Source organism: Monodon monoceros, unplaced genomic scaffold (assembly GCF_005190385.1).
Source record: "Monodon monoceros isolate NGI ecotype Baffin Bay Population unplaced genomic scaffold, NGI_Narwhal_1 Super_Scaffold_15, whole genome shotgun sequence".
Lineage (NCBI taxonomy): Eukaryota > Metazoa > Chordata > Mammalia > Artiodactyla > Monodontidae > Monodon > Monodon monoceros.
The window spans coordinates 41,840,324-41,853,585 of NW_021703771.1; the positions used below are offsets into that span (position 1 = coordinate 41,840,324).

The 13,262-nt window shown below is 41.0% G+C and overlaps 1 protein-coding gene across 3 annotated transcripts in view; it reads right to left on the reverse strand.

Moving 5' to 3' along the window:
• Positions 1-13,262, reverse strand: part of LAMA4 (laminin subunit alpha 4) — a 161,013-nt gene that overhangs the window by 112,143 nt on the left and 35,608 nt on the right. For all 3 annotated transcript variants that reach the window (XM_029223945.1, XM_029223944.1, XM_029223946.1), the window contains exon 3: positions 8,692-8,793. In XM_029223945.1, the coding sequence (XP_029079778.1) occupies positions 8,692-8,793 (102 nt within the window). The remainder of the gene's footprint in view (positions 1-8,691; positions 8,794-13,262) is intronic.

Genomic DNA, 13,262 nt, shown 5'->3' on the forward strand with positions numbered 1-13,262 from the left:
GGTAGTTCTACTTTCAGTTTTTTTAAGGAACCTCCATACTGTTCTCCATAGTGGCTGTATCAATTTACATTCCCACCAACAGTGCAAGAGGGTTCCCTTTTCTCCACACCCTCTCCAGCATATATTGTTTCTAGATTTTTTGATGACGGCCATTCTGACTGGTGTGAGATGATATCTCATTGTAGTTTTGATTTGCATTTCTCTAATGATTAATGATGTTGAGCATTCTTTCATGTGTTTGTTGGCAATCTGTATATCCTCTTTGGAGAAATGTCTATTTAGGTCTTCTGCCCATTTTTGGACTGGGTTGTTTTTTTGATATTGAGCTGCATGAGCTGGTTGTAAATTTTGGAAATTAATCCTTTGTCCGTTGATTCGTTTGCAAATATTTTCTCCCATTCTGAGGGTTGTCTTTTCGTCTTGTTTATGGTTTCATTTGCTGTGCAAAAGCTTTTAAGTTTCATTAGGTCCCATTTGTTTATTTTTGTTTTTATTTCCATTTCTCTAGGAGGTGGGTCAAAAAGGATCTTGCTGTGATTTATGTCAAAGATATAATTTAATTTTTAATAGTAGCTGGGCTTAATCACCAGCTTTCAAAATTCCTGAAGTTCAACAATTGGCTATTGCAATTGTAATTTGGTATGAGTCAGCTCCAGCACACCATTGGTACTAGGAATATACCTTGCTGAGTGGTCCACACAGAAGGAGCCTGGCAGAACAAATACGCCAATTCAGCAGCAGGCCCTGGAGGTCGGAGGTCAGAGGTGGGTGGAGGAATAGGAAAAGTGTGGTAGCTTGAACTGGAACCCTTTCAATCCAGTTGGCAATGTACACTGTCATCCCTCCAAACTTGGTGGATGGTGAAGGCCGCGCCACCGGAGATTGCTGAGCGCAGCCAAAGGCTGCAGGGGGCCCCCCGGCCGGGAGCGGGGGCGGAGCGTAGCAGCGCAGAGAGGAGCCCCCGGCCCTCCCCGCGCCGGGCCTGCGTCGCTCACCGCCGGAATCCGGTACCGCAGCCGCAGCGGGTCGGCCCCTTCCGCTCGTTCCGGGCTCCCGGCATGGGCATGCAGCTTCTGCGGGGACTGCGGCTCTGGGGGCTCGGCGCCTCCGCAGGCCTGGTCGCCGCGGCCCGAGCCCCCACCGCCAACAGATAACTTTTTTAAAACTGGGCTCTGTGGAGGAATCTTGGGGAAGGCAAAACGGAGTGACTGGAAACTTAACTCTGAGTTTGTTATTTTGTCTCTATGTTCTATGTTGATGTTCAAAATAATAGTGAGGTCCTGCTCAAAACATTTTATCTGGATTAACTAATTTAATTCTCACAATAATTCTAAGTTACTATTTTTTCCCCATTTTACAAATGAATAGAGACACAGGGAGGTTAAGTAAATTGCCCAGTGTTACACAGAGGTAGGTGTGTCTCAAAAGTGAGATCTGAACTCAGGCAATCTGGCTCCAGAGGTTAGGCTGGAAACTCCCATATTATACTGCTTCTCCAGTGTGTTAGAGAAAAGGCTTCTTTCCCAAAAGAGTCATAAAATGACTGCATTAGAAAGTGTCAGACTGTTTTACTAACAGTTTGAGCTTCATATCAAGAACAACACACTAGACAAAAGAGAGGAATCCTGATATGGGCCACAGCTATCATGGTTGAATGCTCTTTGGGCATTTGATCTGCCATTAGATGTGGACAGTCTTTGGGTCCTGATTAGAATTACGTTAACAGAATAGAATTATTGATAAGAGGTTAGTTCAGACCACCTGACAGAAGAGAAACTGAAAATAAAGTATGATGTACAGACAACAGGATGTTAACATATTTCCCTCACTGTTCTTAATGCTGTATCAAGTGCTAAGTCAACCTTCAGTAAATGTTTGTTGGAAAGAAAAATGAAGGAAAAAGTGGGAAAGGGTGAATTAGCATCTGGAGCAAGTAAAGGAAATTAACATGCACCCAAAGCCAGCTCAAAATTGGTGGCAATCTCTCATCCCAGGGAAAACCAACGAGCCTTATCCAACTACCAGGAATCTAAGCCATAAGCAATCCATCAGGGCAGCTCTAGACTGGGGTCAAACTTGTCTGAGTCCTTGTTGGACAGATGAAGCCTATCTGTGCAGATTCAGAAAACAAGCCTGTTATAAGATGTTAGATCACTCTTCATGCCTGAAGCGCCTATTTAGCTGCAAAAATGAGCCAATTCTCAATTCTGTCACCTTATGACTCGATGGATGCTTTGGATTCCTTGTCAGGGCACTAATTCTTCCATGGCAGCCAAAGGGAGCAATTACCCTCAAGGGCAAAAAGCCTCCAAATCACTATGACCTCTAAACGCTCAGAGTGCAAACACTGACTCTTGTCATCTGCCTTCTTTTAAAGACTTAGTTATGAAATTCCCTAAAAGGCAACTGATGCACATTCTGGGAGACCAGCAGGGATAGTGCTGGCAGCAGGGACAGAGTTCCCTAGCTCCTCCTTTTTCTAGCTGGTTGACCTGGAGCAAGTCACTCGACTTTTCTGGGTCTCTCTGTCTGTAAAACGAGGATCTAGCTGAGACGGTCTATAAGGTTTCTTCTAGCTCTGAAAATCTTTTACTCTGAGATTGCAAACATCCTTTACCTTCATTGCTCTGCTATTTAAAAAACAAAACGGAAAAATGACAATAAATAGTACGCTGTTGTTGGAGTGAGGTACAAATTTATTTTTCAGTGAAACTGACCCCACTTAAAAATGAAAAAAGCATTCTGAATTTTTGGCCAGTGGTTAAGAAAGCTACATCTAGATAATCAATTGCACGTTAAGTGTCAGGAATGACATTTGGGAACCAGCTGTGTCTCCTTCACGTGAAAAATGGAGTCTCTTGATGACTGGGCCATAGCACCAGCCTCACGTGGGAAGAAAGCCTAAAAGGATCAGGTTAGTGGCTAGTCACAGGTTTCATGCGTGACTACAGTCTATCTAGACCTGTGGTTTTCAAAATATGTCCAGGGAAGTTAAAACTATTCTCATAATAATACTGAGGTTTTATTTCTCTTTTGCACTCTCATTTCTCATGTGTGTAAGGGGGGTTTTCCTGAGGCTATGTGACAAGGAGACATCACCACAGATTGATGCAGAGGCAGATATGACATCCAGCTGCCTTCCATTAAGCCAGACATGAAACCTATTTTCAATATGTAAAATACGTTTATATTTTTTAAAAACATACTGTTTATGTTAACATGTAATGGGTTTATTATTGTTCTTTTCAAATAGATTAATAAGAAAATATTATAAAAATTTTCCCTTTTAAATTTCAAATGCAGTAAACATGAACAGGTATAATCCACATAAACAAAAGCTCTTTGGCACCTTGAGTGATTCTAACGAGTGTAAACGGCTCAAGAGACAAAAAAGTTTGAGAACTGCTGCTCTGTCTAGATCAGAGCTTCTCAGACCTGTGTGCACAGAATGCACTGGGGATTTTGTGAAAATGCAGATTCTGTTCAGGGTGCCTGGGTTGGGCCTGGGTTTCTGCATTTCTAACAAGCTCCCAAGTATCACCAATGCTGTTGGTCTAGACTATACTTGAGAAGCAAGGGTCTAGATGGAAACACCTCATGTCGGTAGCACTGTTTGCTAGTTACTCAGCACTTGGCCCAAGCCTAAGGCTCTAGAATAACAAGACAGTGCATTTTACTGCAATAAAGGGGACCCCAGTCTCAAATTATAATATTAAAGATTTTTGCTTTTAAGTAAATTTGTTATGCATTCACTTAAACCTGGATTAAGCTGATATAATGACAGACAATGAGCTGTGACGGTTACTAAAATGAAGAAGACCCAGATCCTGCCTTTGAATAACTCACTTTGAGTAAGTTGTGATAAAAACAGAGAGGTAAACTGAGAAGAATATAGTGTGCTAGGTGCTATGACTCTACTATGGGTCAGAAAGAAGGGAAAGGGTCTACTCTTCCTGAGAAAGCAAGACAAGACTTAATGGAGGTGGTGACATCTGAACTAGGCCTTGAAGGATAAGCAAGAAATCCCAGGCAGAGAACAGGGAAACACAAGTTCAGACACAGAAAGTGAAAGTACAGAGTTAGTTTAGGTGGCAGAGAGAAGCTCAGTGGGTCTGGAATAGAAATCCTTGAAGGATTTTAGAAAGGGGGATGCCTTGATTAGGTTGTGTTTTTTAAAGATGTTTCCATTGTTTGTGAGGAAGACAGATGAGGGGGAGGAGAGTCTGGAGCAGGGCATAATGAGTAGTTGGGAAGCTGCACTAGTGGTCAGGGAGGGATACTGTGGGCATGAATTAAGACAGTGGGATGGCACAGAACAGAGGAGGCCCTCTCCTAGGTTGAACTGGCAGGATTTGGTGCTCAGCTGAATATTGGTGAAGAGGAAAAGGCAAGTTGATGAAGCATCTGGGACATCTAAGCATGAGGGATTGGTAGAATGTTGCTGTCATTAATTGAGGTGGGGAATACAAGAGGAGGAACATGTTCAGGGTTGAGAAAAGAAGGAAAAAACAATGTATAGAGAACTTATTATCTGCATTTAGTTCCCATCATACTCTTACATTGGGGGCACAAAGCAACAAGAGACTCCACTGAGCTAGCCATCCTTAAAATCCTTTGCACACAAATTTTATGACTTTATGTCAAAACTTTAACTAACATGGAACCAAACCAATCACTATTTGCAAAATTTGGTTTTTCCAAGCTTGCAACAGATTGGAAAATTGTCAAAATTTTAATGTAAGAATTATGCACTTGATTTAGATACCAACTTTATAGTTGCAAGTAAAACAGGAAAAAGAATTCCCTATTACTCAATTTCTTCTTTCTACTGGACATCTAATAAGGGTGTTGCTTTATCCATCACACATGTTTAGTCTTAAAGGGACTTACATTGGTTGATTTTGGCTTAATACACATAAAGGACAGTTTGAAAATCAGGAGAAAAATGCTAGTGTCTACAGAAATTAGAAATGTAATAACTTTGCTTTCCTGAATTAGGTTTTAATTAGGCTTTGAGAGTAATAAAAAATTCCTTAGCCTTCAATATGTTAAATGACTTCCTTTTCTCCATTGTGCTTAGGGTGGGGTAGAAGTCCATCTAAATATCAATATCTTTTTAATTATAAAATTACTGGCAGTTGTAGAACACTTGGGCAGGTATACTGTAAAGTGAAAAGAAGAAAATAAAAGCCCGTCCACATTTCTACCAGCCAGATGTGAATCCTTAACAGCTTGATGGTTTTCTTTTTAGATTTCAATTATGTTTCGCAGTTATTTAGTGGTTTCAAATCCAAATCTTTTCATTCAGATTTAGATTTTTTCCTGAAATGCTGGCACAGACCTCAAAATCTTTTAATTTTTTTTTTCTTTGATTGTCACTGAGCAGGTGGGGGTCTCTGCATGTGTTTCTAAAGCGCCCCTGGTCCTCGTACTTTGAACTTCATTATGTTGGTCACGTCCACAAGCATTTTCAAGTAGGTGTTCTGTCCCTACAGCCCTTCAGTCCACACAGTGGAAAGCACTCAATCCAAATCCTAGAATAGTGCCAGGCACATAAGTGGTACTCAAAAAAATGCTTATTTGTTAAGTGGATAAATGAAATCAACAGATACACCAATGCTTAATCAAAAGGAACCTGAGGGCTTCCCTAGTGGCGCAGTGGTTGAGAGTCCGCCTGCCGATGCAGGGGACACGGGTTCGTGCCCCGGTCCGGGAAGATCCCACATGCCATGGAGCGACTGGGTCCGTAAGCCGTGGCCGCTGAGCCTGTGCGTCCGGAGCCTGTGCTCCGCAACGGGAGAGGCCACAGCAGTGAGAGGCCTGCGTACCGCAAAAAAAAAAAAAAGGGAACCTGAGGAGCCCGTGCCAGTGGTGAACTTCAAGTCAGATTTTCTCCACTCTAGTTCTGGTCATTGGGCCCCACGCTTTCTCCTAATGATGAAGCACCAGATGGTAACTGGACTTAGTCATGGTCTCTTCTTGGTTCTCTGTACCTAGCCTCCAGATCGGGGGATAAACTATAGGTTATCAGTGACCAGGCATTCCTATCACTAGCCATCTGTCTGCTTCTGTTTGCTTCTACACCTTAAATCCTTTCTCATGCCTCTTTTGGGAGCTTTCCTAGAGAGTCTGCCATGCCCACTGGAGTTGCCTGGCCTTTAAGTCTCTGCCTAGCTGACTCCACTGAGAACCCTGCCCAGTGCACCCCGGTTCTGATAAGATGCAAAGTGGCCCTTTGGAAAGACAATCAATGCATACTGGATTTCATTAGTTAATCCACTTTTCACTTAACCACCTTTCTGCATTTGAAGAGTTGGCATTCCTCTTGTGAAGAAATCTCTTAAGATTTTTTGGTATTGTCTGAGATAGTAGCATAACTTTGTTTACTATATATATTTTGTCAAATGGCTTAGTTCCTTAAAATCAGTCTGTAAAATATAAGGTCCAATTGAAATTGATCATGGGAATGGAGGAAGAATTAGAAACCAAGAGGCGAAGATAAGACAGAGGCATTACAAGCCTTCAAAATAAAACAAAATGAAATAAAAGAAGGCCATTTATTTTGTTGCTTATGGAAGATGGGAGAAATGAGTTAGGCCAGGCAAACTGTAAGAACTGATTGAAACTCTGGTGCCCACAGTGACTTGCAAGGTGTTCAGGTGGAGCCACTGTGTCTTCTCTGGCTCCCTGAACGATGACAAGGAGCTGGGGCTACAGGGCAGGAGCTGAGAAGTAAGATGGCTATTTTCTTTTTTTCTTTAATGTTCTATCTTGGAACAAAGTAATTGCAGGAAGATAGGCAACTTCCCTGAGTGTGCATATAAATGTTTACACCCTAGCCCATCCCCAAACTTTTTTTTTTTTTTTTTTTTTTTTTTGCGGTACGCGGGCCTCTCACTGTTGTGGCCTCTCCCGTTGCGGAGCACAGGCTCCGGATGCACAAGCTCAGCGGCCATGGCTCACGGACCCAGTCGCTCCACGGCATGCGGGATCTTCCCGGACCGGGGCACGAACCCGTGTCCCCTGCATCGGCAGGCGGACTCTCAACCACTGCGCCACCAGGGAAGCCCCCGCAAACTTTTATTAGAACTTCGTATGCCCCAGGAGCTATGAAGGAATCACGTGATGACTGCCCCCTTCAGAAGCTCAAGTCCAGGTCAAAGATAAAACCATGATAGCTCTTATTCTGACCAGGTCATTGTAACGAACAGTAGTTTTGTCATAGCCCTCTATAGGCACTAGCAGGAGGGACATTTTTCCCCTTTAATTTATTTCAGTCTTCCATCTTACTGACTGTCTAACAGCAGCTGATGGGCTGGCTAATCCCTGTTGTCTTATATTTAAATAAACTAGATGACAAAGAGCCCAAATTTAATTGGTCAAATTATCAGAGGTGTACATTATTAGTTCAAGTGCATCCATGGGATTTTCTTTTCAAATGTCACTGGGATTAAAATAACAGGAAACCGGAGATGAAAGCATTAGAAAGGGGTAGACTTTGGCAGCTGCGGGTGCCTACACTGCTACAGAGGACATCCTGGATGTAATGGTTATTTAAGAAGATGGGCGAAGGGGAAAACAGAAACGCCAGGACTAAACAAACACTACAAAGAGTTAGCAATGTTTAGTGTTTGCAACTTAATTCTGTCCCTAGAAAAATGTGAATTGTTAGGTTTAAAATAAATGGAAACGTTCTAATTTGCATCTTAACGTAATACATGAGTAAAATAACACCTTCAAGTACGCACCTTGAAGACCACTTACAATCAAAATTATCTGCTTTATACAGACAATTATGCTAATTTTGAGGTAGGTAGGTATATTTAAGTATTCTTGCAGTTTATGCAAAAATATTCTTGCAGTTTTGGAAAGCCTCTTTGCCTCATGGGAACTTCTACTGTTATACTGCTGTGTAATAGTATCACTCATGAAGGAAAACATGATCTTAAGGCATAAGTCTTTAAAAACGCCTCCTACGACTTCTACTGAAGTCACTTCTGGTAAATATTTCAATCCCCATCTTCACTAGGTTGTCAGTCCTTTCAGTGAAAATGGGTAATATGTAGCACGTACTTTTGCTAAAAGGTTTCTCATTCTCCTTCATAAATCTCTATCATGTTTCACTGTCTATTGGAAAATTCATTTAAGGAAAAAAAAAATTCTTCGGGGGCTTGATTACAGAGTTACAAAGGCCATAACGCCAAAGCTTTCATTTTTATTAGCTATTTGGTTTAAACCTTTTTTTTTTTAAATTTTGATCTATAGACCTGACTATCTTAAGTTGTAAAATAGGCTATGAAACAACTGTTTTATTCTCCTGGTCTATGTGGAGTGAAGCCAAACATATGGCAAACTGTGCTATTACAGAGGAATTTGGATGGATGATTTCCTCCTCTGTGTATTATTTTCAAGCCCATCACCAATGGCTGTTAGCAGGAAACCAGCTGCCGAGGGTGGTGGGGCAGTTACTGCTAGGGGCACACGCACATTCAGACATACACCTTGGTGACCACTTACAGTCATACGCAGTTTATATGAGGTGTTTTACAGGAAAAGCGAAGGGTATAAAGAAAGCTTGATTAGCAGTTTGCTCCTAGGTGGCTCAAACATCCAGGAAGAATATTTTTATCCCCACCCAAGATGCAAAGGCTCGATGCAATATTTGAGAAGCGATAGATGACCCCTACTTACCACACAAAGTCCAGAGCCATCCAAGCACTCGTTGGAATTACCATTACAGTCACAGGGCAAACATTCTCCCGACTGGGCAAAAAAGAATCCTGCGTCGCATTTCTGAAACAGACACAACAAAAGCATCTTCATGACTGAAAAGATCAATTTTGGCCATCATTTTCTGAGAGGAGTACGAGGAACTGATTGGTAAATGATCTAAATATTTCTTTACAGAACATACTAACATGAAATATTTATACTACCATTCAATGATGTATATCCAATTTTCTTTATGTATCTTTTCTGCCTCTTTTTTCACTCCTTTTTTTGGGGGGGCGGGGAGGGCCTGGGGTCGGGGAGGGCCTGGGGTCGGGGGCTCCTGCAGAGGTTGGCGGACCAGCCACGGCGCGGACACCACGAGAACAAATGGCGTCCAATTCTCGCGATGCGTAGCCGTTCGCGCAGCAAGATCTCGTCTCTTTCTCTCCTTCGCCGCGTGAACGCCTGTCACTTCTCAGCAGAACAGGAGCACCTTTAACACAGCCTATCACTGTGAGGAAGTAAGATTTTTAGGTAACAGTGAAGGAGAAATTTTCTAATGTTTTCTTCCAATCCGAAACAAGACAAATCCAAACTATTTGGGTGAGGCACTACTGCATCATGCTCCCTATGAATAAAGACCTGTGGGTTCAGAAATTATTGGCTGTGGCAGAACAACTTAGAGATGTCTGTCATAAACTTGAGCTCTTAAAAAAATACGCTTTTCAGATCCTAAAATTTTAAAGGGAGGGGTAAGGAAGTTAATGAGTCCTTACACTTAGCAGGTCCTTCGTGGGCGCTCTTCCTATATTTCATTTGTCCTCGTAACTGCGAGAAACACATTGTTTTCCTTCGTTCCAGTGGTGAGATAATTAAACCCAGAGGTGTGGGTTGTGGTGATGTTAACCGATCTTGCATTTGCTGAACTGCCCTGCCCAAATGTCGCTTGTGCTCAGGTTGAGAAACTTTGTGAGATTGTTCTTGGTTTATGCCATTGGGCTTATGGATATGTATTTTATGTTTCTTTGGAATGTTTCAGTGCTGCAAGGCAGAAATGACATCATAGGCCTGGAAGTCCACTCCTTGTCTGTCAGACAGATTTACATCTAAAGAATTCCAGACAGATAAGAATCTGGGTGGTTTCCACAAACTTACAGCGGAGGAGGGTTCCCATCACACCCGCCATTGACTCGTAGTTTGTACTGTCTTGGCTACCAGGAAACTTTTCATTGTATCTGGCTGAGGTCCCTCTGACTGTTATGCAAACCCATTTCCTCTTGCTTTTTTCTCTGTAGAGAAAGAATCACTAGACACCATGCACAGTATAAAAACCCCATAGTCCTAAAACTAAAATGTAACATATTCCATTTGGAGGAAGTTTAATAGAGCATAATGTCATTTGCCTATGAAGAAAACGCAAAGAAATTCTGTCCTTCTAAGTGAAGACAAAATAAGGCTGAGAAGGGACCAATTTATAATTTATAATGGAAATTTTGTAGTTGATGGTAAGCCTTTTTCTCAGTTTCCACTAGGGAACAAAAGAGAGGGAAAGGTGCTAAAATTGCAGTAGGAAGCATTTAATTCACACCACCTAATTTCACGTATTTCTAACTTCTGTTTCAAAATACAAGAAATACGTGTTTTCACTGTGATGCAGTACACAGAAAAAGGAATTCCCAGAAACAAGAGTAAGAAAAAAGACTCACAAAACAGCAATTAATCTTACTATGTGTCATATACTTTAAACTTCTCTATTTCATTTTATTTTATTTAAAAATATATCCTGGTCCTAAGACATAACATTGATTTGATGACCCATGAATGTGTTGCATCCTGCATTTTGACATTAGGAGGCTTTTAATTATAAAAGGAATGGATAACAGTAGTGAGGGCCTTAGTATTAGTTATCTCAGGACCCTCCATACCAGTGGTTTCTGAGTTCTCTAACTGACCAAGTTACAGACATCTGATTGGGGGAGTTTCTGATTCAATAGTTCTGATGGTGAAGCCAAAGAATCTACATTTTTTTTTTAATAAAATAAATTGTGTATTTAAAAAATTATTTATTTTAATTAATTCTTCCCCCCAGCCTTATTGAGATATAACTGACGTATAACGTTGTATGAGTTTAAGGTGTACAGCATGCTGATTTGATATGCATATGTATCGCAAAATGATTACCACCATAGCATTAACTAACAACTCCATCATGTCGCATAACTACCATTTCTTTTTTGTGGTGAGAACATGTAAGATTTACTGTCTTAGCAACTCTCAAGTGTATAATACAGTATTATTAACTATAATCAAGGCGCTGTATATTAGATAACCAGAATTTGTTAATCTTTTAACTGGAAGTTTGTACCCTTTGACCAGCCTCTCCCTGTTTCCCTGTCTCCCCTCCCAGCCCCTGTAACCACCCTTCTGGTCTCTGTTTCTATGAGTTCCAAGGAGTGGGACAGAGATTGGAGGTGTATTTGGAAGAGAAAAGCACACTGGTGGTAGCAGGGAGTCTGATAGAGATGCCTGGAAACGGTACATGAAAAGACCCACTTGTACCATCAACTACAGTAAGGACCTTCCTCTGGCCCAAGGAATCAAATTTCTGAAAGGGTGTTTTTAAATTGATAGTAGTGCAAGTCTTTTAGGCATTCTCGCAGCTCATTCTTCTGACGAAGACAAAGAAAATTAAGATTTGCCCTGAATAAGTGCATCATTGTGAATATGACAGTGGCTAATCTCTTATTAGCCTGAGGCCCTGACTAAATTAAGAGACTCATTTTTAAAAAACAAAATTATCACAACATAGGAAAAAAAACCACAAAAAAAGGAAGATTTTGTATTTTAGAAGAGTTTTAGGTTTACTGAAATATTTTGAGGGATCTGAATTTTTAAAAAGCCCCATGAAGATTTCAGTGTGAGACTAAGTTTGGAAGGATTGCTTCAAAGCACCTGTCACAGTACCTTGTACATGTTCATTGCTCAATGAACTTGTGATTGTGATTTGAATGGTTTGGACCAGGACAGGACATCAGAGGTATATGTGCTGTTGGAAACCAGTGGTTTATCCTGCTGATCTACTCACCGCTCTCTGCTGGGGCTGGACTGGGTCTCCAATGTTTCTCAACACAGTCCAGGCAGCCACTGCCTTGACTAGACTGTGTACAAGATGAAATCTTTGTTATGCCAAGTTTAGGAGGAGACTTCACTCTGAGAATCTGTCATTATCCACTTATCCACCCACCAGACGAAGGTTCTGACCTTGTGTGAAGGATGATTTGGCTCAGGTCCCATACTGTGGGAGATGGGAAGAGAAGGGAGGCAGGGACAGGGTTGTGTGGAATAGTCACTTGGCCCCCTGCCAAGAGGACAATGAGGGTTGGAAGCCTGGCCAACTCCTTTCTTGCTGAGTTTTGTACACTTGAAAGGATTGTATTTTCTAACTCATCTATCCAGAGAGGAGGCACCATTTTAAAATTCGCATAAAGGCACCATATGGAATAATGGAAGCCCTGGGTATGGGGAGCTTCTGATGTCGTTACTAGAGCCCATGCACTGGATACCTTGGACCTTGTGTTGTAGAACTTCAGAGGATTCCTTGAAACAGTAGATTGTTACGTGGTTCAAAAGAAGCTTGAGTATCCTCAGGAAGAGCTGTTTAATGTTGTTTCTTTTATGTAAAAACATTTCATCATTTTTTCCCCAGAAAGTTCTGTTAAGTTTTACTGGATCTCTTCTTGAAATTCTATAGGAACTGGCAAAATTGACCTTTGTCATAATATTAAAAGGTAGATATTTTCAAGAATGAAAGTGTGGCTATTTTTTAGTTTTGCTCTTGGTTAATCTTTTCTCTAAGTAATTCTAAGACCTGTGCTATTTAGAGGCCTGTGAAAGCTGAATAGTCTTCTCACAAGGAGAATAATATCTGTGTGCTTTCTTTGGAAATATTCTCCAGAATTTACTAAACAAAGATGTGTTTATGTATTATATATGTGTGTGTGTAAGCAAGAGAAGTCTTACAATCAATTTTTAGATGCCACCCTGAACCCTCTTGCCCACATAAGATTGACCTACAGCAGACAACTGTATAAACACGTGGGTGGGTGATTTAGAGAGCACTCAGGGAGATGTATATCTTCTGGGATGGTGCCACAACCTTTAAAAAATTGATAATAATGACAAGGATAATAATGACAATAATGATGATGATGATAACTATAATATGGTTACCATTTACTGAGAGCCTGTGTACCAAGTATTGTGATAAGTACTTTATCCATGTTACGGTATTTGCTCTTCACAGCAACTCTGTGAATTAGGTATAAGTACCTGCATTTTAGAAATGAACAAACTGAGAGTCAGAGAAGGTTAGAAATGTATCCAATGTCACATAGGTTTATAAGAGGTTCAGACTGCTCCAAATCTTCTTGTTTCTCTACTATACCATGCTGCCCCTCGTAAGTAAATAAATAAATAAAATTCAAAATTTTATTTAATTTACATTTTAATTAATTGAACATAAATATTTATCATGCTAAGTCACTGCGTTG